Source organism: Xiphias gladius, chromosome 24 (genome assembly GCF_016859285.1).
Source record: "Xiphias gladius isolate SHS-SW01 ecotype Sanya breed wild chromosome 24, ASM1685928v1, whole genome shotgun sequence".
Classification (NCBI taxonomy): Eukaryota; Metazoa; Chordata; class Actinopteri; order Istiophoriformes; family Xiphiidae; genus Xiphias; species Xiphias gladius.
Genome location: NC_053423.1, coordinates 12,650,956 through 12,675,720, shown reverse-complemented (window position 1 = coordinate 12,675,720; position 24,765 = coordinate 12,650,956). Strand labels below are relative to the sequence as shown.

At 41.7% G+C, this 24,765-nt stretch overlaps 1 protein-coding gene across 11 annotated transcripts; it reads right to left on the bottom strand.

The window, feature by feature from the left end:
* Positions 1-554: 554 nt before the first annotated feature.
* nfyc (nuclear transcription factor Y, gamma) lies at positions 555-24,193 on the bottom strand. 11 transcript variants are annotated; one of them, XM_040121463.1, is made up of 11 exons: positions 24,059-24,193; positions 12,609-12,718; positions 12,369-12,440; positions 10,960-11,073; positions 8,896-8,991; positions 7,541-7,717; positions 3,839-3,907; positions 3,205-3,363; positions 2,675-2,779; positions 2,510-2,569; positions 556-1,943 (listed from the first exon to the last, which is right to left on the bottom strand). In XM_040121463.1, exons 2-11 carry the CDS (start codon positions 12,705-12,707, stop codon positions 1,824-1,826), a joined length of 1,071 nt encoding a protein of 356 aa, XP_039977397.1. In that variant the 5' UTR covers positions 12,708-12,718; positions 24,059-24,193; the 3' UTR covers positions 556-1,823. The 11 variants fall into 11 exon arrangements, with proteins under 11 accessions (XP_039977390.1, XP_039977392.1, XP_039977395.1 ...); XM_040121464.1 differs by having other exon boundaries at positions 12,369-12,437; XM_040121466.1 differs by lacking the exon at positions 3,839-3,907.
* Positions 24,194-24,765: the final 572 nt, after the last annotated feature.

Sequence of the window (24,765 nt, the reverse complement as noted above, 5' to 3'; positions counted from 1 at the left end):
AATCCTGGTGCTGTGCACTTTGGATATGTCTATAGTCCTTAAACAATGCCCTTGGTGAAAAATTGTACATCTGTGTTGGCAATTAATCAGGTGCCCTAATACAGAATATCAGTGGCATTCACAGTTTATTAGATCAGTGCTGCCCTCCTATGGCCATTTAGCAAAACATCAAAGGTCTCACCATAACACCAACACGGTTAAAACCACCAGTATTTTATTGTGTCCATAATTAAAATGAGTCTTTCTTGAACATTTAAAATACATTTTATCTAATGATATTGCTTCCAATTCATACCTATTAGATAAAAGTTACTATAAATGCGTTAAAACCAATGATATTTTTGGTTCAGGTGGTGAGATGTGTCTACCTGGAAATACAGTAGGGGGGGTGACTGAGTTGGTGCAAGTCTTATCTCTTGGGTGCTGTGGCATTTCTCTTCTGTCTCCCTGTCTACTGTCCGACCACTAGAGAGGTGCTTAATTCTCCTAAAATTATACAATAAAAGCAAAGATTAGTACTTGATGACACAAACTCAGATAAATACTATAAAAACAGGACTCTCAGACAAGTTATGGTGTTTATTTTTCCTCACAAACAAAGTTTGTTTACAAAAAGGAACATGAAAAATAAAATTGTACCTATCTATTGCATGTCATGCTGGCAGTTCAAACTACATGCAAAATCAACAATAAAAAGAACATTGATAATAATCATTACTGTACAAAAATGATGGGGAAGATATGAGGCCAAACATAATTTTCAAAACCAAAAACACTTGTACTTAAAAAAAAAAAAAAGTTCTATAAAAAGGGAGTTTTTTTTTTTTCCTCCAGACAGAGTCATGTGTTTATACATGAGACTTAAACCAGGGCACAAGACTCAAAAACCACCCGGGTAGAGAAGGTTGTGTGAAACTGCACAGAGGCAGGGAAGAGTTTCCCGGCTCTAAAGACAGAGGGGTGAAGAAAGTAAGTGAGTAAAGAAACAAAATGGAAAAGTAAAGATGACTGTGGTGTGGGTGCTTGAAAGATAAGCACACAGACACCATCACATACATAGTTAATCTATACAGTTTGAAGCCCTTACAACATAAATTCATGCTTCATCGTCAATAACAAAAATAACACAACGTAGAAACTACATGAAATTATCAGTGAACCTATAACTTCTTCTCGAGATCCCTTAGATTGAGTTGCTGTAAGAAGTGATATCTGAGGTATATGGCTTCATTTCATCCATCAATTACATGACAAACAATGAAGAAGGTTTGATTCATGTTTTCACCAGAAGGAGAGCAGGGGGTGTAGAATTGTATGGCTTCCTTCAATCACAGGTATGCCAGGACCAGATCATGTAGACAGAGACAGACACTTTCCCAATTCTTTTCCAAATGGAGAGCCGAAGGGGAGGTGTCAAGAATAAAGCACATACTTTTTTATGTTTTAAAAATCTTTGATGTTTGGACAAAGACGAGAAGAAGAACAGAGCTGGTCAGTAGAGAGACGGTTGACTGTGGCAGTAAATGCATATTTTCTCTACAGATGTGGGTGACAGAAGTAGAAAAAAAAAATTGAAGCATGGATGCAACTTAGCATGTGATTGTGAAAGAGTCAATCAGTGTCCCTTTGGTTTTTTGATCCAGTGTGCTAAATTTATTACCAAAAAAAAAATGAGTGTTACAAGATTTCAGGTCCCTCATCTAAATGAGCAGTGCTTAAGGTCAAGGTTATCGAGTGTCCTTTGTCAAAGTTGGTGGCATCTGTCGGCATCACATGGGCTGGTGTGCATGTTGTGTGTGTGATGTAAAGGTTCCTGGTTGGTCTCAGTCGGTGCTGACCTGCGTGACCTGCGCATCAGCTGTCTGGTTGGTGGACTGAATGAACATTGGTTGGGTCAGCTCCTGTCCTGCTGGCATCGTCACCTGCTGAATCTGATACAACTGCTGTGAAACAGAGAGACAGACAGAGAGGTTGAAGGGCCGTGTGTAGTTGCATTTTAATGGGATGACATGGTTACAAGGTTTTAGATAGCTCTTGGGTTGTTAAAAGGTGCTATTTAGGCTGCTTCTAGGATAAAACATCTTTTATCTGATGTGATTAGAAATTTTATTCCTGATCGTATAACTACATTTCTTTCTAATACTGATTTGTGGCATATTTAGTGTTATCTGTCTGATCATACTTACCTGTAACTCACTGTTATTACTGCCTATCTTGGCCAGGATACTCTTGAAAGCAAGACATTTAATCTCAGTGAGGCTTTCCTAGTTAAATAAGGGTTACATTAATTAAATCTTTCTCCAAGCAGCATATGTCAGCTGGTTAGCAGCTATGTGTCTGCACTAGTTAAAATGAGAAATGCTAAAAAGGCCGACAAGCTACAATTAAGGACAGTGAGTCTGGTGCCAACTGGCAACAAATCAAAGATACAATATTCAATATGTAGCTGATAATGTCACTGTTATTGCTAAAGCTTTGACAAACTTGATATATTTGTTCCAACTGTTACCTGTCCGTCAGTAAACTGGTTGAATTGCTGCTGTCCTTGCTGTACCTCTGTCTGTGTGATCTGAAAATAAAACAAGTTAAATAAAATAAACAATTGAGCAATGTAAATGTTTGGATATAAGATCGTTTGTTTTCTGAATGTTCTTTTTGCTACTATTGTGATTACCTGCTGGGTGTTGGCGAGAGTCTGAATCTGTCCTTGGACCACTTGTGCTCCGGAGACAGACTGGGCTAGACGAATGTATTGTAGCTGGCCCGTGTTTAGTTGCACCTACAGTCAAATAACACAAGGGGGAGACAATGTTCGGTTAAGAGCAAAGGTCATTCCAACGCAGAGGTCACAGCCATTTTCCTACTCTAGACAACAGCAGCAAGAATGATTCACTTTCCTCTTGTGAATGTTAATTTTGAATGTATGTTTGAAGGCTCCCATCAAACAGTGAAGGATGGATAATTCAATACAAAGACCATGTCTGTGCAGTCGCACGATGTCAATCCCCTCTTGTTAAACATGCAGCAAGCACAGATTACTTTAGCTAATTTTCTGTTTTAACCTGATCCCTATCTATTCTTTCCCTAATTCAATTCCCTGACCCTTGATGCACTGCTTGACCTTCCTTGTTCCATCAAGGATCCATCACCAATTTTCCCGTAGTTCCAATCACTTTCCTGTTCCAGATTTATGCCATTTCTTACCGGGATTTGCTGAATCTCTCCTGTGTTGGTGATGATCTGCTGCATGACCTGCATGGTCTGGCCCTGGGCTTGAGCGGTCTGAGCCTGACCCTGAGCTGCTGCAGCCTGGACAATCTGTACCTGTTGGCCCTCACCCACCTGCATGGCCACCGGTGCACTCTGATGGAGAGAAAAGAGGAGAGAAAAAGAAAGATAAAAGCAGAAAGAGAAGCCAACAGAAGGAGAGAGAGAGACAGAAGTAACACATTAGTTGTTGAACAACATCTGGTACAGGAATTTAGTTTAAGATTGACACAAAGCAAAGAACCAGGAAATCACTAACTTCCCCGGAATGATTTTATCCATAAGCATGAAGCTCATGTATCCCTTAATATTAAAAGTCTGTTAGGAGATCACCAGGGAGGAACAAAAGACATGGGGACATAAGGTGACAATGCAAGTTTCAAGACCACTCTCTCTCTTCGTCTGTCACACTATCCAGGAAAGGCCACCTGATCTCATGCTGCGGCCACCCATACGGACCTCAGTCATCTGAGCAGGACAGAGCTCAGAGGCAGCAGTCACCTACAGGCAAGCGTTGGCCTCTGTCTGTGTGGTTAGTGACACATAAAAGCACGTGTGCATGTGTGTTTACCGTGATGGGTGTGCCCTGTGATTGCACCTGCACTTGCTGTAACTGCTGCATGGTGGCACCTTGCAGCATCTGATGGCCGACAGAATAGAATGAGAAAATGAGAGAAAGACACACAGTGAGAAAGCAGCGATAGCAACAACTTAACACATGGATGTAAGCATGTATGGAGTGTATGCATAGAAAGCTTAAACGCTAACACAGCAAACAGTGAAATAAGCAGCAAATGACACTTAAGAGCATGGATGTGAGATATGCAAGTAAAACAGGAGAAATGATGAAGAAATTGAGGTGAAATGTCAAAAAAATAGCACAAAAAAAAAAAAAAAAAATCAGGGTGGAGTTTGGACAGGTTTTAAAAATGCATGTACATCACAGTGACATTAACAGCAGCTTAGGTAATGCCATCGGAGGATTCATAAGTACGTATGAGAGAGTTGGTGACCTGAGTGAAAAATGACAGAATTGGTACAACGGTGACAACTGGTGACAACTGGTGAGACTGAAAGCTCTGCACATGGACGCACAGATATATACAGTGGCATGAAAAAGATTGAATACCCCGGTCAAAATTTCTGTTACTGTGAATAGTTAAGCGAGTAAAAAATGACCTGATTTCCAAAAGCCATGAAGTTAAAGATGACACATTTCTTTAATAATTTAAGCAAGATTACTTTTTTATTTCCCTCTTTTACAGTTTCAAAAGTACAAAAAAGGAAAAGGACCCGAAACCAAAGTTTGGCCGCCCTGCATGGTCAGTACTTGGTAACACCCCTTTTGCAAGTATCACAGCTTGAAAATGCTTTTTGCAGCAGCTAAGATTCTTTCCATTCTTGTTTGGGAGATTTTTCGCCCATTCTTCCTGAGATTCTTGGGCCATCTTGCATACACTGCTCTCTGGAGGTCTATCCACAGATTTTCGGTGTTGTTTTAGTCAGGGACTGTGAGGGCCATGGTAAAACCTTCAGCTTGCACCTTCTGAGGTAGTCCATTGTAGATTTTGAAGTGTGTTTAGGATCATTATCCTGTTGTAGAAGCCATTCTCTTTTCATCTTCAGCTTTTTTACAGACGGTGTGATGTTTGCTCCCAGAATTTGCTGGTATTTAATTGAATCCATTCTTCCCTCTACCCGAATTGTTCCCCGTGCTACTGGCTGCACCACAAGCCCAGAGCATGATCGATCCACCCCTGTGCTTAACTTTTGGAGGGGTGTTCTTTTCATGAAATTCCGCCCCCTTTTTTCCCCCAAACCTGCCGTTGCTCATTGTGGCCAAAAAGTTCTATTTTAACTTCATCAGTCCACAGGACTTGTTTCCAAAATGCACCAGGCTAGTTTAGATGTTTTGTCGTGCGGATGCAGAAATGGTTTTCTTCTGATGACTCTTCCATGAAGTCATATTTGTGCAGGTGTTGCTTCACAGTAGAACAGTGCACCACCAGTACAGAGTCTGCTAAATCTTCCTGAAGGTCTTTAGCAGTCAGAGGTTTTGATTTGCCTTTCTAGCAATCCTATGTCCAAGTTTTCTTGGTCTTCCAGACCTCAACTTGACCTCCACCGTTCCTGTTAACTGCCATTTCTTAATTACATTACAGACTTGTGAAATGACTACCTGAAAACACTTTGCTATCTTCTTACGGCCTTCTCCTGCTTTGTGGACATCTATTATTTTAATTTTCAGAGTGCTTAGTGGCAGCTGCTTAGAGCAGTCCATGGCTGCTGATTTTTGGGATAAGGTTTTAGGAGTCAGAGTATTAATAAAGCTTTGAAATTTGCATCAATGGCCTTTCCTGACAATGATTGTGAACAAGCCATACCCCTAACAAGCTAATTAAGGTCGGAGACCTTGGTAAATGTTATCTGAGAGCAAAAAACTCTTGGGCTGACCAAACTTTTCTATGGCTCTCCTTTCATTTTTTTCACTCTAAACTTGTACAAAACAAAAATAATACGCTAATCTTGCTTAAAATGCTGAAAAGAATGTTTCATCTTTATCTTTATGTCTTTTGGAAATAAGTTAATTTTCTGCTCATGTAACTATTCACAGTAACTGAAACTTTGACCAAGGGTGCCAGAACTTTTTCATGCCACATAAATAAAGGATATGAAATTAGATTTCTGCCCATCACCTTTCACCATTCTAACTCTCTCCATCTTTTCTTTGTATTTTTCATACTTCTTACTTCTTAATTCTATAGGACTGCCAGCTAACACCTCACTCCACAGATCAAATCTATTGTATCAAACATGACATGTGTATGATGGAGGTGGTGGGGTCCTGAACTCTTTTTACATCAGAGAATACTTAAAGAGAAGAAAGAAGAGGGATAGCAGTGATGTGAATGTGCACTAGGACACAAAAAACCAAATATCTTTTTTTGGGCAGTCAAATTTAAACCTTTAACTTATTTACTCAAGGCCCACGTTTTAAAGTGCTACTTTGTAAATTGGCTACAATGAGGTCTACGTAAGGTGAGTCACAGTGCAACCTCCCTGCTCTCAGTGGGGACTGCAGCAGTAGCAGCACTGGTGAATCAGGTCTAAACGACTATGACAGCTCAGCTAAAGGCAGTCTGCTGAAGCAGCATGAAGCACCACAGAAGCCCAGCCACACAGCTGCAATACATGCAGAGACCAAGCTGGAGAGAGAAAGCGCTGAGGAACAGAAGTAGTAGGAATGAGATAATTAGAAGGAAAGACAAATTAACGGTGTGTCTTATTATGCATGTTTGTTATTTTACTGTTTAGTGAAACACTGTGTTCCCGAGGTGGAATGCACTCTCGCTAGTAGTGTGTGTGTGGCTAGGAATTTCGTTCCAGTAAGAAACAGTTACTGATATCCAGTGATTCTTTCAGCTCATTTCTCTATAGCTGAAACACTAAGCACTATTGACGATGAGAAACAGCAAAAAAGAGCCCTGAAAAGGTTAGTGTTTAATAATTAATTTTTAAGTTATTGACACATTTTTCCCTTTTATTTACTTATATGGCAAAACATACATTGCTTACTATATGATTTCAGAAACTCAACAATGATTCACACACTGTACAGCTCTATGATATGACTAAGTTTTGCAGGCTACACAAAAATAAACAGGGAATGATAGCAAAAATTTCGATCAATCGGTTACGGAAAGTTTTTTTTTTTTGTCTATAAACATAATTCATATGATTAAAACAGAAGGTAATGGAATATTCTGGTTAGAGAAGTGTTCAGATCAAATGTTTCCACTGCAGGGTTTCAGAAGGAGGATGTGCATGTGTAGTGTTATGTGCGTTGGGTGTGTTCTGAGGTTCATTTTTTCCTGCTGGTGGGAGAGTGGTCAGTTCCTAAATGAGAGCTAATACTAATGTCCATAAAGCCAGGCATGATGACCCGAGCCTTTTGCATCAGGATTCTAAGGACTGAGTGGAGTTTAGAATGTGCTACTTAACACTACTGGGGAGAGATATCCTTCAGGTGTCACTCACTCACTCACTCACACACTCACACACACACTCTTTTCCTTGAAGTTCAGTGCAGGATTAATTTACTGGTAAGTTGTGTTTCTTCTTCACTCTGCCATAATATTGTCTGAAATTGTCACATCCAGCTGTGGTTTCATCTTGTCGCTGCTTGTTTAAATCTTGGTGTGTGTCCTTTGTATTTTGAAGTGCTCTGTGACAAACCCTGTGAGGAGCTCTTCAAACAAGGTATTAGTAGTACCTGTCCTTGCTGTGGCTGTGCGATGATGATCTGTCCAGGCTGGATGGTCGTGGCTGTTTGTGCACCAGGTTGCTGGCCTTGCTGTGTTCCCTGCACCTGTACGGCTCCAGGCTGCTGGGCCAAGGTGAAGTAGTACTGCACCGGCTCTGCTGGAGCTACTGACTGACGCATCTCCTCCTGAAGATGAGAAAGAAACACATGGAAACTCACACACGCCGAAGGAGGCCAATCAGTCCTTTATATCTCCATGAATTATTTTTGCAGGTGTAACTGTAGAGAAGAGCCGTACTGATTAATAACTCATGGAATGTGGCTGGGGAGGAGTAATGTAATCTGGATGTTTACAAGCTCCATTACAGGCACCATACTGGTCAATACCATACACTGCAGGCCAGGAGGCATGCTAGGCTGAACATGGTGATATGTTTTTACTCTAATCAGCCAGGAACATTTTAAGCAAAAAAAAGTATCAAACATTTGTAACTCTAATGTGTTGATGGTATACTAAAACTAATAATGTGACAGTCATTGATTTATGTATGGAAATGTTCTCTCTGTCCGTCCTCTCCCTGGGTCAGCCACACAAATGTAGCATCACAGTTTGTTGGGACTCTAGTAACACAGCACAGTTCACCAGTTTAAATGTTTGCTGGCATGGGGGCTTGAACCCAGCTCTAACAGTTTTTACAAATTTAATTATCAGTAAACACTGACCTTGTCATTGTGCTTCGTAACTGACTAATGAGCAGGGCTTCATCTTGATGAAGGTTTCTCCATCACCAGAAGCGTAAACACCCCTCTCCCAGCTCCATTACAACACAGCTGAGAGTGTAGGATGTTTACATGCCTGGAGACAGTCTACTTGACAACAAATTTAAATATTTCACTTCTCCATCTGGTATACAAACTTTTTTATACAGTACATCAATCTCCTGCTTGTGCAAAACTTCAATGTAATATGCAGTTTTCTTTCGCTATCCTTATTAAATAGGTTCCCAGCAAAGGACATGTTTAAACACATTATACTACTAGTAACTATTAGCTACTAACTAATACAACTAGCATCATCACTGACATTACTGTTGGCTGTCAGAGGCAATAAGATGCTGCAAACATCCGACTGAAAGCCCTTGCTGTCCAAACCCCAGCTTCCAGTCAAGGATGTTTACAGCCCCTCCAGTTTGCCAACAATGGAAACATACCTGAGATGAAGACCCACATGATCACTCCTGCTGCCAACTTTAATGTGTCAGCAAATTAGTTATTCACAAAACTAAAAAATACATTGGATAAGCCAGCTGTTTGCCTGCCACTGTGAGTTAATAAGACCATCATGGAAGTGTGTGCTTCCCTACCTGTCGTTTAGGGGGCTTCAGGTCGTCCCGGGGCACAATGTCAATCAGGAAGTCAAACTGGTCAAACTTTGTTATCGCCATGGCAATGTCGTTCCTCTGTAAAAATAACAGACACAGAAGGTGAAGAGATTAGGTCAGAGTTTAATGATGCTAACTCAATATATGCAGCAACCTATATATAAACATGCCTCAAGGCCTAAGATCAACTCTCTCAAAATAGCCACATGAGAAGCTACTGTGGAATAGAAATTAAGTTCCCAGTGGTGTTGTAACAGGTATTTGCTTTGACAACCAAGCTCAAAGGAAGACAGGATACATTCAGAGCTTATTCAATTAGATAATCAATTAAAAATTTTAATCACTTTTCAAGCGAAAAATTCCAAACATTGGCTTGTACCAGCTTCTAAATTGTGAGGATGTGTTGGTTTTTCTTAGTCCTTTATTATAGAAATTTTAATATATTTTGGTTCCGGTCTGTTGGTCAGACACAACAAGTAATTCAAATGTGTCACCTTTACAAACTGGGACAGGCACTTTTCAGAAATTTTTTCAAATTTTATGGACAAAACAATGGATCAAGAAAATTATTTGCAGATTAATTAATAATGAAACTAATAATTAGTTAAGTTGCAGCCCTGGATAAGTTACATGAAAGTTCAACAATTTTTTTTAAACCATGAATAAAGCCAAATTGATTAATAAAACCAACCAACCTAGCACCACAATCATAAACCTGGGTTTGTGAGCTGGGTAGAAATGAACAAGAATGATGTTTTCCTGCCCTTATGAGCACACGCACTGCTGCTATACGCCTTCCTATATCCACAGCAGTGTGCTGTCTCTGTGGAATTTTCCACAGGATATTGGTTGACAGGACCCCCCACTGTGGCCCTCCCTGCACTAGAGGCTAATTATAGTAGCCTGATTAATATCTGGTAACACCAGGTCACATCTACACTTGTTCTATTGATGAGCGTTGCTATGGTGACCCCAATTGGCGTGCACTCTTCACAACAAGACTCAGGCTCTGTGTATGTTTGTATGTGCGAACATGTGGAAATGGAGGGCACTGTTTTCCCTCACTTAAACTCAAGAAAAATCACACATTCATGAGGTGACGCATCAGAAGTACTTAATGCACCATCTGTGGTATGAAATATAATTAACATGTAAACCTGCACCGTAAATGAAGTTTCTATTTAAAGTATACAGTGTGGAGTTCTAACAACGGAGAGTTTCATGCTTATAAAAAAAGGATACACAGATAAGACAAGACAACAGGAAAGTGAACACACTTCCAAAGTAGGTCTTCAATTTAGGACTCCTCTTTTTTTCCAGTCTCTTTTTCTACCTGCGTTGGCATACGCACACATATCCATGGACTGCTAATCTCTCAGAGGTATGTGAATGGATAAAGTGGACTTAAGGGCTTTCATGTTCTGGTCCACAGTTTCCTCGCTTCACATCCAGGTGAGACAAACTCCAGCCTGATTTTTGCAACTGCTCGCATCAGTGCTCTCAAGCTCTTTGCTTACTTTTCCCTTCGCATCATTCCAGAGTCGAACTTATTCAACTTTGGGACAGCAGAGCAGGCAAAATGGCACTGGAGGGAAAAGTGGGTCACTGTCGCCCGCCTAGCTTTGCTTTCAAAGTCAATGGAGGGAGAAAGAACTAAACAGAGGGATAGTCCTCAAGGGGATGCTGGTATGGGGCCTCTGCTTGTATACACTCACAGACACTTAGTGAATAGAAAGCAAAAAACCGAGAGTCAAATGTAAGAGACAATTAAAAGGGAAAAGGTGACAGAATAAGGATACATACAGAAAGAAGAAAGAGGTAGGGAAACAAAACGAAGATACAGTAATGTAATTATTACATAAGATGTATGTGACAATCCCAACAAATTAGCTAGAATGAGTGTAAGAAGACAGTGGAGAGAGAGGTCAAAAACTGACATGTCATCTCATCAAGGTAACACATACTGTATGTCATTCCAGGGGGGTGTTAAAATGTAAAAGGGGGATGAGGAGAACAGAATTCCCAACTTAAACATGTGTGTCTGACCTGTAGCGTGCGTCTCTTGTTGTCCTCGGTGTGGATCCATGCTCTGAGGGTGAGCTCTGTGATGAAGATCTGAGCTGCCTTGGCAAAAAGGACCGGGGCCTCTGCACTAATCATCTGTAGAGAGGAGATGGAGGTAAACTTGGTTAAATACACCCACAGAGTATTATTTATCAATCACACATCAGCTATAACATGTATCACTCAGCACCTGAGTAAGAAATGGCTGCATCGCATTAACAGGTGCTCCACTTCTTTATATTGAGTGGCAATATAAGTCATGCAATAAATGTGTAAGTATATGGACATTAATGTGAAGCTCAAATGAAGAAGATCGACTGCAATAATACCACACCACTCACATGTGCTTGCACATGCAGTGAAAGCTACTGTGTCAGAGCTGACAGAAGGGTCTTGTCTTCAGATATGTTAGTGATCTCCTGATCTCTTTACCACTTTAAGCTGCTGCTTAACTAAGGGGATAGTGCTCTTGTCACGACACATTCAAGCTTCACATATGAACACACACACACACACACACACACACACACACACACACACACACACACACACACACACACACACACACACACAAGTTCCAAGGCTTTCTCTTTAGAGACTATGAACAGCGCTGACTGATAATCTGGTGTAATGGGGGAAAAATAATTATAATTTTTTTTAAAAATCCACAACTTGCAGCAATGTGGATTTTTTTTTAAAAAGTCAACAAGCAGCTAAAATCTAAAGCCATCTTCTACTTCTGCTTCTAATGGATGCAATGCCAGGTTTTCATAAAAGTGATATTAGCGGCTATTTGCTACACAATCAGTTTTGTGATTTCACTTAATGATGCTTATTAATGATGATTATTCCTGTATGCACATTATGTTTTGATGTAAACCCATTTGATATAAATAACGGCCCTCTTATCAGCAGTTACTGCTGTATGCTAAATTATGATAATATTTTAAATTAAAAATAAAATTTTGCAGTTCAGTCCAGCAGCATATTCGGCCAGTGTGAGTGGTCCAAAGAAGAGAGACACATTTATTCGTTTATCCTTAAGGCTTTAAGGCATTATAATAATCAAAATGCAGACTATATGTATAGGAAAAATTTAAGGAAAAACAGATAAGGTTAAATCACTGTTTCCAAGGCCAAACCAAGCTTTTCTGCCTATTCTTATTGCCTATTCCCCTCTCTTCTTTCTTTCTTATCTCTCTCTCTCTGTTGTTTTTCAAAGAACTTGCATAAGTCATATTATTTATATATTTTTTGGTCCCGTTTGTAGTGGATTTAACTTCTCAGTTTCATGAGGGGATAGTGTGGTAGTGTAGTTCCTATTGCTACATACAACCCCAAAATAACAAATATTCTCTGATTACTGTTTGTTATTTAGACTCTCCTCTTACTTTGACATCCTCATCCAGCTTCATAATTTTCTTGATTCGAGCCAGAGGCAACTCCTGCACACGGAAATCCTTCTGAAAGTAACAGATGGTTGTTGAGTTAGAGACACAGAATAGAGCACAGGAAAATTATGTTTTAGTATCTACATTTGTGTATGTTTGAAACCATATAAAACCATTGAACTGCAGTGTTAAATTTGCTTTTATGTGTATGTCTCCTCCGTTTCAGTGGGCGTAACATACCACAGTCAGGTTCCTGATCTCCTCCATGACACGAGGCCAGAAGGACTGCAGGGTTTGCTGGGCATCGCTGCCCCCGGCTCCAAACGCATCTGCCGACATCCTCTACTCTGCTACATGGAAGGATGACCGGGAGGAGAAAGAAAGAAGCAAATGTAAATTATTAGAAAAGAAATGTGATGTGAAGATTCAGACACACTCAAGACAGGTCGTTCACTAAGAACGGACACCAGGACACAGAATACAGTGTCAGTCCAAGCCAGGCCTGCACTGCCCAGAGTTCCTCCCATGTGTCAGAACCACATATTCTATCACAACCTATAATTATAATACAGTGAAATCTAAAATAAAGCCTGAACGGGCGTCTATTCTTGTCCTTGTAGGATGTTGACATACCCACAAACCCACCACCACACTGGCTGCACACCCCCGATTATGAATGGCTCTGTCCACTTCGGCACATAGCTGCAGCTCCTCCACAAACACAAGCATGTCATGTTCAAGTCAGTTGCTGCTGTGCTGACCCCATGTACTGAGGACACACGTGTGTTTGTGTCATAGAGAAACAATCTCCTGACAACAACTGGGTCCTAGTTTTTGAAGGATGCACATTGTGAACACACACAGACACACGTGCTGGCAAACTAATCAAAAGACAAAAAGTGAAATAAGCCAACTGTTAGACATACATGCAAGTGGACATAAAAGCCAGTGTTTCTACAAGGGGTCTGACGGTTTGAAAGAGGATCCAGCAGGTTACTATGGCATGCCAGGAATCTGCTGGGGGAATATTGGCCTGCCTGTCTGAGCACGCAGAGCTTGGAGTGTCTGGATCGCACTCTTTCACTCTCTCCCTTTTTCTCCCTACCTCAGTGAAAAGATTCGGCAGAAGGTAGAAGAAAAAGAAACATGGGGGGACAGAACAAGAGAGACGAGATGTGTGGAGCTACTCAAGAGAGACAGGGTGTGTTTGTGTGTGTTGCTGAGGGAGGGGTAGTGCCTTGTCCAGTTCAGCATTAATCCAGCGCTAAGACAAAGTGCCAAAGGCTTTAACAGGGGGAGGTAAGAGACAGACAGGGCCACAGTCAGACTGCTGTGCAAACTAGCTATGTGGGTCAAACAAGCCAAAAAGAGGGAGACACGGAGAGAAAGAGAGAGACATGACAGTACAAAGAAAAAGAGTGTTAGGAAAAAGGAAGGGGGGTCTCCTCTTTATCTTCTCTTTCTTTTCTTACTCTGGGCCAACAAGCATGAATGGCTGCAGCTCAGGTCCAGCTGACAGACCAATACAATACAAAAAGACAGCCTTTCAAATACTCCATCCTGGGTCCCCCCTCTCTAGATTATGTTACAGTGGTGTTGTGTGGGATTGTTTTGACGTTGGGTCCACATCAGCCCATTTATTCATACCAGTTTAGTTCAGCTGTAAATATTTTACACCGATAAATCACTAATTCAGAATGTAAAACCTTCACCTGATTGATTTTTAACAGGAAAGATTGCTTCTCTGGCATTTGTGTAAGTTACTGAACAATATAGAAGAACCACTGCTGCATCCTGTTCTGTCATTCAGAGAGTAACCTAAATCAATGAGACAGAATGGCAGGGGGGGGCTTGCTTTATATAAATCAATCAGGCCGCTTGTAGCTATGACATGCCAGGCTAGTGATTGACCTTGACAATGTCTCCCCTTCTCTGTCTGACGCTCCAGTGTCCAGTTGCATTTCAAGGTTGATTGAAATCCTGCAGTCACTAGAACAATCCCAGCATTCCATGGGGCAGGAATGACTGATGGGAATTGTAGTGCTCTGACCGATGGGTGAACTGACCTCTGACAGTTCTTTTGCGGTCTCTGTGCACTTTGCAGCACCATGACCATGCAAATAGGCTAAACAAAATAAGAGCAATGAGGCACTTGTTTTTTTACCTAAATGGCATTTTACCACCCATATCAGCACTTCATCTTGTAATAATTTTGGTTGTCTCCAACTGGTAGCCTGATAAGAAACAATAATTAGGCATTTCACTTAACAGCATTACAGACAACCTTTAGGCTAATTACCATGGTAACGACGCTGTGGCCCAGAGGAAACAGAGGAGGCTAGAGTTAAAATAGCAAATGATTCAATTGATAAAAAGATAAGTAAAACAAACCCACCCCAGCTCCTTCTTCTGCTCACTCACACATACCCCACTGCTCTTAAACTCCTGCCTTTTCTTTCAAAACACTAGGAGAGACCGAGCTGTTATTAAATCACATACACCCCAACCCCCTCTCTCTGACCCTGTGACCTTCAGTCTAAATACATAGCCATGCCATGGGGGGGGGGGGGGGGGGTGTCAATATGTGAGAAGAAATGAGAAAGCAAGTGTGATGAGAGGGAGGCTGAAGCGTGGGAGAGGAAAAAAAGAAAGAACATATGTGAGAGAAACAAGGGCTAAGTCTCAACATGCCCTTCAGTGTTGCTCCTCCAGCAAGCTAGTGTGTTCTACCTACAGTATACCTATATTACCATATTTCCCAAGGCTTTGCATCAATGGAACATTTGCGTGGGAGAATTCTCATATCTGACACACAAGCGCAGAACATAATGTCTTCTGCTGACTTTATGCAACACCTTCTATGGTCTGGGTCTAGTCTAGTCAAATAAACACTCTGAGCGGGGTTATCCACTGCACAAGGAAAATCAATTTTGAAACTCCCCGAAAGCTAATTAACACCAACATTCTAAAAGCTGTAAATGGTCTAAAGGTTGATACCGATAACTAGAGGAAGCCGGTGTCAAGATGGCTTATTTTATCTGCAGTGATAAGTACGATCTGTGTCTGTATTTCATGTCTCTTTTTTCTCATCTATGGTAAGTTTTGAAATACTTCTTGAGTGGAAATGTTTACTAAAGATTTCTTTAAAGCTTGTTAGCTGATCTGTTGTCAGCGCTATAAGTCGTTCTTGATGAAATGTCTACAAACTTTGTGAATGTAATGTGAGTTTTCGATATTACAGTGCATCATTCTGTTTGATGAACCTGACAAGCTCATCTATGCTTTGTTGTGCTAAACTGCTACTGTATGCTATATTAGGGGACACTGTGTTGTTCTTCACTTGCATCTCTCCTCCTCTCCCCTGCAGTTCTGTTTTCCTTCATCAGGTCAATGAGACAGAGAGATGCTGGTGTTGGGTTTCCCCACCAACTCCACTCTGTGTGTGTGTGTGTGTGTGTGTGTGTGTGTGTGTGTGTGTGTGTGTCTGTCTTTGAGGACAGATTTGCTTTCTGCTCTTTGTTGACATTGTCAAACATAGCAACTTCTTCTTTCTCCTTCAGCAGCTCTACATCTCTCTTCTTGTCTCTTCTCCAATACTTCCCATCTCTCTATCTGTCACTTATTTGTGTGTATTTTTCTCTTTCTCTGTCTTACTTACTTTTACCTGATCCCCCTCCTCCAACTTCTCTGGGAAAGTCAATGTTGCTCTGCTTGCAGCAGCTGAATCAGCGCTACTGCTGTTCATCCAGCCCGGTCCTGCATCTCTCCTCTCTCGTTCCCAACCCTCCCTCCCCCTCTCGCTTACTGGCACGTCACATCAAGTGGCCACTCACAGCAGCATCAGCGACTCGCTCCAACTCTGACATCACACCACTTTACATGAGCCTTCAATTCCTGTTCAAATAAACCTGATAAGACCTTGGATCTGTGCAGGCAGAAGACCGGAAAAAAAAAACAAGGTAGTATCACTTAGCTATATGCCTATTCATTTGCTCTTTAAGATTTGTAAAAGAGCAGAGAAAGGGCAAAGAGGCAGAGCAAAGTTTTCAGCCTGCATCTCTGCACATAGGTATTGTAAAAGAGAGTACAGTTGAGTGAATTAATTAACCGGTCTTGGTTAAGGTGAAATGTTTTGCAGTTAATTTGTCCCTTAATCACCTGACAACTGGTGTAAAGTGATCTTAATTTTGCTGAGTGCAGTTGATAGGTAATGAAGCAGGGCAGTTTGGGACAACGTGAAAGCCTATTTAAGGAAAAAGAGTGAACTTTTCCCTGAGGTTTTTCAGTATCACATTGTTGCTGTGCTAAAGAAGAATTTGGCTCATTTCAGAACTTTCCCTGAAGCCGGCCTGACACTTCAAATCGAGGTAGATGTGCACTGAGAAGACCTGACTGACACAGAAAAAAAGTGGAATATACTGTACCAAATTAGTGTGTCAATGTGTGGCAAGCATAATTTCCGTGAAGTTAGAATTTTTACACCTCAATCACAAAGAAACGTATTCATTGTAAACAAATCAGTTTAGCCATGTAGTTAATGTGTCTGGTTAATTTGATAAATTTTATTAATCTACGAGTGTAAAAAGCCCTGAGAAAGGGCTACACTGACATGCTTGATCATCAAAAATTAATATATAAACGTTAGGACAGTCAAAATCTAGATCACTACTTCAGGTTTTATTTTTTTATATATATTTATTTATTTTTACAGTGCTGTAAATAACTGTATATTACATGTTTTTTTGGAATATAGATCAGTCCTAATTTTTACAGCACCCTTTTAAACACAAGTGAATGTTCATATATAGATGGATAAGGGAAAAATTACATATATTGTGCTGACAAATGATAGAGGGAGGGCACGGCAGAGGGGAGGGATTAAAAAGGAAAACAGATGATTTCTTTCCCCCCACAACATGACCTTAAAGTAACCTTCGACATTGTTACTCTTCATGGTTACTAACAGTTAAAACATTAAGCTGTTAAAAGTGCAAATACGTACCCACATGGACTGGTTACCACTCAGTTTCATGGTAAAAGATGAAAACAACTGAAAGACTTTTTGAATGATATAGTACCAACTATGGGATGAGTGTTGCTACACTGACATGTGTATAGCAAGAGGCTAGTTTTCCACATGCTGCTTTGTGAAACTGTCAATGATGCAGAATGTACAGTTCTGCAGGAAGGTCACTAAAGGTTGACGTCTGCTAGGCTTTAACTTACTTCTAAGCAGAAAAATGAATGCAGCTCTGTTTACACAACATACATTACCATAAACCAGGATTTATCATTGAAACTATGACAGTTTTATTCTGATCTATTGTACCCAAACAGATGGAATAAACACAGCCTAAGTAACAAATGTCATACTGACAAACATTCAGTTTAAATGACAGCCATAAATCAAAGGGGGTGTATTTACAACTCCTAAACTATGAAAGTGTTCACCTTGATGAACCCAATCACAAATGCCACACAGATTGGCATAGTTACAGCATGCAGGGTAAATGATCAACTCAGGCATAACAGAAAAAAAAAACAAGAAGTTCCCAGCCAGAAATTACAGATTAACTACTGGGAAATGCACAACATTTTCACAGATGTTTTTGCAAATGTTTTGTGCCTAAAAAAGAACAGACAGAGTTGTAATGACGGACGTGCTCTCTGTGACCTGCAGTGTGACATCCTTTGGCATGGCTGGACCGATTCAGCCAACCAAACAGTCCTGCAAACTTTGCCCTTGGTTCTGCTTCAAGCCAACTCCAGGAAGTGCTAGTCACTGATCTCCCAAGGTCATTCAACAGAGGAGAGAGAGAAACCAGAGAGGGAGGAGGGAGAGAGAGAGAGAGATGAAAGAGAGAAGGGGAGGGACGGGGGAGGATAGAAAAGGACAGGTTTTTCAACTTTCACTGCAGCACTTAAGTGACCCCAGTTGTCCGGGCTATGTACTTTCTAAGAGGCTTAATAAAAACATCACATACTTTACATATTAGCTGTGTTCTGTATCCCCCTTTGAGTTTCGCTTCTCATCTCCCGCAACATGTTTCCTTCTTACTGCTGACAGAGAGACTGCAGGGAGCCAATCTCACATTCCTGTGACCTTCATCCAATGCTAGGCCCAGTCCCTGGCGTCAAAGTGGGCAGGGCTAAAGCTACCTGCATATTACATGCTGGAACACAGCTGACTCCCCCTGGCTGCCCACACGCACTGTCTTTGGTGACAGCACATGGGAAAACGGGGGGGGGGGGGGCAAGGGCAAAAGAGTGAACACACGGCGGTAGTGGTCACCTTAGTGATAAGATGAAAGGCCTAGCTATATCTAAGTGGTTTGCGTGTTACATTTACTTTTTCCTCCCCTGGTGTGCCTTTGGTACAACATAGGGCACAAATGATATTCAAATCTCATGCAGACAGCAGCCAGCCCTGGGATTTGGCAGCAAGGGCTTCAACTTAAGAGTTATTTTTAGTATCCCCCTCTCAGTCTCTCGCACTCTCTCTCTCTCTCTCTCTCTCTCTCTCTCTCTCTCCCTCTTTCCCCAACGGGACTTTGTTTTGTCAAAGGCACCAATGGAAACTTTCAATTAAGGAGCAGGGGAGGGGAGAGAAAGGGAGTCAGAGGCAAGTAAGAGAAGAGGCGCCCTCCAAAGATTCCATCAGAAGTGATCAGATCAAACCATTAGCCTCCTCTGCCCCTGAAGCTGACAGGCTGACAGTCTGTCCCATCTGGGCGTCTGGCATTGTTGGAGAGGGGGCCTGAAGGGTCCTGAGGTCACTGCAACCAGCTGCACATCCACCCCTGGAGAACCCTGACACCAACAGTGACAAAAACACCGAGAGATATCCTCTCAGAGTCCTCTATACTCAAAAAATCTCCTTTCAACATAGATGCCACCTTTGCTGCTCACCTCTGCGTCATTATCTGGAGCTAACATGTAAACAAGGATGTCACAAGAGGTGTCTGAACCAGCACCTTGAGGTTCTGTGGCCATAGGCCTCTGGTACATCAATACCACAAAGACAGTGAAACACATCTGAGCTCAGAGTCAGAGTCTGGCAGTTGTGCACGTCCATGCGGCCAATAACAGGACACTGGGTAAGTGTGTGTCTGTGTGCGTGATAGTCCACAGTCAAAACAGAACAAGTGACAACCAAAGACAGACAGACCTCACTCTATATCGTTACTTTGAGGATGAAAATATACAACAAAAATGCAACATTAAGAACAACATTTTTTGTTTTTTTTTAACCAGTCAATTCCGTAAAAAGCATCTATGCTGTACTGAAGTGACAACTGAAGGATATGGATGAGAAACACACACACACACACACGCGAAATGCACAACTCCAATCTTTCAAGGAGAGTACTACAGGACAGGAAAGGGAGGGGGACTAAGGACGACTGTAAAGGACAGGCAGTGTCTCATCACCGCAGAGCATGATGGAGAGAGAAGAAATCAGAAAGTGAACAGAGGAGAACAATTTATTCAGAAACTCTAAGCCTAACCAAGTTGTCAAGTCTTTTCTCTATGTGTGTGTTTTCAGCAGTCAGACTTACCCCTGTGCCCTTCATGGTGAACGGTCTGCCCTATTGGAGTAGAGCAGAACAGAGGGAAACAGATAGCCCTGTTCAAGTCTCCTTTAGAGCAGCGGCAGCAGGAAGAAGAGGCACAGAGGTTGACAGAAAAACTCTTTCAAGCTCCCTCGCTTCCTCCAGTCCCCTGATCGTATCAACAGACAAAAGGCACTCTGGCTCCACTGGATGGCTTTAAAAAGGCTCTCAGCCCGGACACACAGAGAAGAACAAGCCCCCCTTCTTCTACCCCTCCCCCCTTCTCTCTCCCACTCTCCCTTTACACATTACCCTGTCTCCTTCAGCAGCCCCCCAGCGTCCTCCTCCTGCCTAAACATACAGCCCAGTCTCTCCTGTTTCTCTCTTGACCAAGTCTCCTCAACTCGCTGACCTTCTGTATTTCTCTCTCTTTTTTACTCTCTAACCGCTCTCCCTCTCTCTAACCAGTGACCTGTGCGTTTGTCTTTGAGTTGACCCCTGGCCCGGCGCAGAGAAGAGGGCGAGAGGGAATAGAAAGCCAGCGCAACAGCAGGCAAACAGTACAGCGGCACTCCCGACTCACAGACAAAAATCTCTAGCCTCCTTCCCCTTTAACATTCAAGAGTAATCAATCTAGCATGCTACATGATACTCAAACCCCGCCTCACACCCGGCTCCCACCTCAATCCAACACTTGTAACCAATGAGAAGACAGGGTCCTCCTACGCCATTGGACACTGCACACACCAATCAGCTCTGACACATTGCCCGCTCCTCCCCTTTCCTCCGCCCAACCCCCTTTTACCAACAGCCAACTTCCTGCTCTAAGTTACCTTGAGCTGCAGGATAGGGGTCAGGGAAAAGAAAAGAGGAAGAGAGAGTGGAGAGAAGAATAGGTGAAAAAGAGCAAATAAAGTTGTGGAAAGCTCTTCAGGGAGTGTGTGAGGGTGTGCTCGTAGTGGCTTGCCTCGGCATTTTTTGTCCTCAGGCGGTCCCTGCCTCTCCTGCTGTTGGACGGATGAGAAAGGTTCCACGGGCTGCTCTCTGACAACTGCTCTCTGCTTATTTACAATGTCAAACTAAATGTCTCCCTCCACCCCGCCTCCTCTCTGCCGCTACAGGCTGACAGCACAGTGATGCAGGCAGCCATGCTGGCCCTCACTGGTTGAAAGAAGTGTCAGAAAGGATGCCGCATGTTGCATCCACATGATTTAAAGTATAAAAGCATACTAGGCAGTCTCGCTGTCTCATACGTGTGCACAGGCATACATGCACATCCCCACACACATACACATTTTGTCCTTGCTTTCTCATTCATTCTTGCTCACCACCAAAGGTACACACCACAAATATCTAGCCTCTAACCAGTCTACTTGTTGTAATGAGATTCATTGTACTCTAAATATTATGCAAACAGTGGAACAAAATTGTGTATGCATGGTCACTCATTATTCGATTAGAATATGAATTAGTTGAATTAAACTTTATTCAACAAATTCTTATGACTCATAGGAACATTTAGTTATGCGGCTTATCGCAACCATAATATGAATGCAATGAAACACTAATTACCCTGTCAATCAATTTTACACAAAAACTACTTACTGGAAAATAGGTCACTGCAGAAATTTACACAAAATTAAAAACAATAATCAGCTGACTGGTGGGCAATCATGGAACAGGGGAAAAAAAGAGAGCATTTGATTTTCATCCTATTTGTGGATAAACAAGACTTAAGAGATATGGGTGAAAGTCTGTAAACAAAGACATTGTTGTCTTGACTCCAAAAACTACGCTCACAGCAACTTCCACAATTAAAACATAAAAAAAACCATGTCAGCAATGTCACACAATGTCCTTCTTGTTAACTCACCACTGGTTTGATGTGCATGCTTTCTACACAGTAACCTTTACTTTGGAACACCAGGGCAGGACACTGCTGCTCATGTGCAACACTCATGGTGTTTAATGCACAGCTGACTACATCAGTAAGTCCACATTAAGACACGGAAAGCTTAGACGATCAAGTGTCAATAAGGGACATAAACTGAAGGTGTGATGGTAATGACATTTTGGTTAGACTAGCTTTTAACTTGTAACTTGTGCAAAGGATGGTGGTATGACCTGAGGCTTAAGGCTGCATATTACTGCAAATCCTTACTGTAGTAAGGAACACAACAAGCTTAAGAGAGAGAGAAAGAGAGCAAACCTGCCCTATCAATGAAAAACCTAGAGGGGGAGGGGAACCGGAAGGATGGAGAAGGACAGAGAGGAGAGCTGTTACAGGATGGGAGGGGTAGAACAAGTGGAGAGAGGGCGAGAACAAGCCAGAGACTCAAGAGAAACAAAGCTAAATGTTCCCTTTTCTATTTTAGTGAGGAGCATGGGGACTAGAGCAGGTACTACAGCCATCCAGTTAATGATTAGAGTGGAGCTGCACAAAGATTAATCTCTCCAGTATGGCACCATGCCAGAGCAGTTCTCTCTGTAGGTGCAGTCTAGCTACCCAAAATGCTTCAGTAATGACACCTGGCAAGGTCACCATACAAATGAGACCTTCCCATGACCTGTGCTGCCCGTAGCAGGGACATGTTTGCTCTCACTGATGCTGTTTAGAGATAAACATTCAACAGGCCAGACTATAGGTTTCATAAATACACAGCACCCTCCGGGTAGCCAGGCCAAGCCATGCATTCACCCACAGACATGCAAAAATACACACACACACACACACACACACACACACACACACCTGCATGACTAAACTCAGATTAAGTTCCCTAAGGAATTAATTAATCTTATCCTGCCATTTTAAATATAATGTAATAGCTAAATTAGACATGCACATAGAACAATGAGCTTCTAAATTAATAAAGTAAATTAGGCTGTATGAACAGCTGCAAGACTGCTAACAATGAATAGGAAATGCTACAGCACTTTTGAAACTCTTATGTTCACTGGGGATATAGCAGAGGTGTTACTGTTTTCAGTACATCTTGAATATGACAAAAGAGAATTTCTGAAGGGCTAAATGCACGTTGATTTCTAATCACTGATGAAAAAAAAAAATTTATCTAAACCCAAGTGCAGCTTCATGTTGGGTGATTGCTGTGTCTTGTTCTTTCTGTTGTGAATGTACAGTTCCATTTAATTATGTAAGCGCTATACGGCATGTACATTAAGTTTGATCACGAACAGGAGCATTGCTGACACTGACCTGAGTAAGAAGACAAAGACACACTTAATATTTACACTTAGATAGTATAGTACATTTACACTGGAAATAGGGCAACTTCGCTCTTTAACACGTCAGCCTTTAATACGGTGCCGCATTTTAATTAGGTTGCTACATTATAACAAAGTGGCTAGCAGGGGACAACGAAACCAATGTAACGTCACAGGTTAGCAGATGGAAGTCCGTATTTGCTTATCAGTCAGACATGAGTCGCTTAAATAAACTAAATACACTGCTGCGCTGTAACATATCGACTGCTTAAACAGAGAACCTTAAACACACATATTTACTAATAGCTAGCGTTATGGTGGTCACTGTTGACCGTGACTTCGTGCTAACGTTAGTGAAGTTAATGTTAGCTTGTTGCAGATGCACAGTGGTGACTGTTGTACAGCACAGGTGACCATCTGCAGTGTGTGTAATTTTAATCACTACTGGACAACCAGTCCTGCCATCAAATGAAAGTTTGCAAAGCTTTCCAAAGCTAGGAAGAAGCAGTCTAACCAATAAAGACAACGTTTGGATCTGTCCTTCAGACCAATCAAACCTCGGACTAGATTCCACCAATCAAGGTTTTTAGGGCTAAGTTCGTTCTGCAACTGACGCCATTCGGGACCCAATAGATATGGCCAGTCCGCCTGACAATCACTCAGGCAAGAGCCAACATGGTGGACGAACAGCAGCAGTTTCCTGACCGCCTGTGATCCCTTCAGCGGGCCACCAATAAGCGCCTCAGAGAGCGGGGAGGGAAATGGCGCCTATGTTCATCTTCCAAAACAATCGTCTATTGGTCAAGAACAGCAAATGAAAAAAAGTGAACTAATTGCCCCTACTTCCACCTGACACTGGCTCCTTTCTTGTAAACGTTCCACACACAATACGAATTTTAATTTCTTACTCACATTGTTTTACGGGTTCGAAGTGAAGTCCGGCTCAGCGTATTATTTATTTTATTTAGCTAGCAAGTGGAAACAAGATGGCTGCTATTCGAACCGGAAAGAGTTGGACGCACGAACGCGATGACGTTAGGGATACGTTCCCCGAGCAACGGCGTCAATCTCCTGCCGTTCTTTATTAAATTCACTGAAGTGAAAACGATATATGGGTTTTATGATCAGTCTATTAAGTCCTCAAGTATCATTTCTCACAGTGAGACATGAGTGAACTGTTAAAAGCTACAATGACTCCAACTCTAATGTGGCAGTAAACGTGGTCCAGTTAAGTGATATATACATCTATGTCCAACTGCACTCTGTAACAGTGATACTGTAAAAATTATGAATGCTAATGCTGCTACTAATAATAATAATAATTTATAATTTCATGTATTAATTAAACCCCTACATTGGACCACATTATTCACAAATGCCTGCATTTAGTCTAAAAAGTAAATTTATTTAAATGTGCTGCACGGGTAAAGACTAACACGGCAAAAATCACTAACAATATTGCTATTCTTGCTACTGGTTATAACAGACATTTGAAGATCTGAACGGCACAACAGCTGCAGTAGACAAATGTTTTAATGTTTACATGAACACTCAGACTTGAAAAATTTTCAAAAAACAAATTCTTCATATAAGTCTAAGACAAACATCCTAAAAACAGG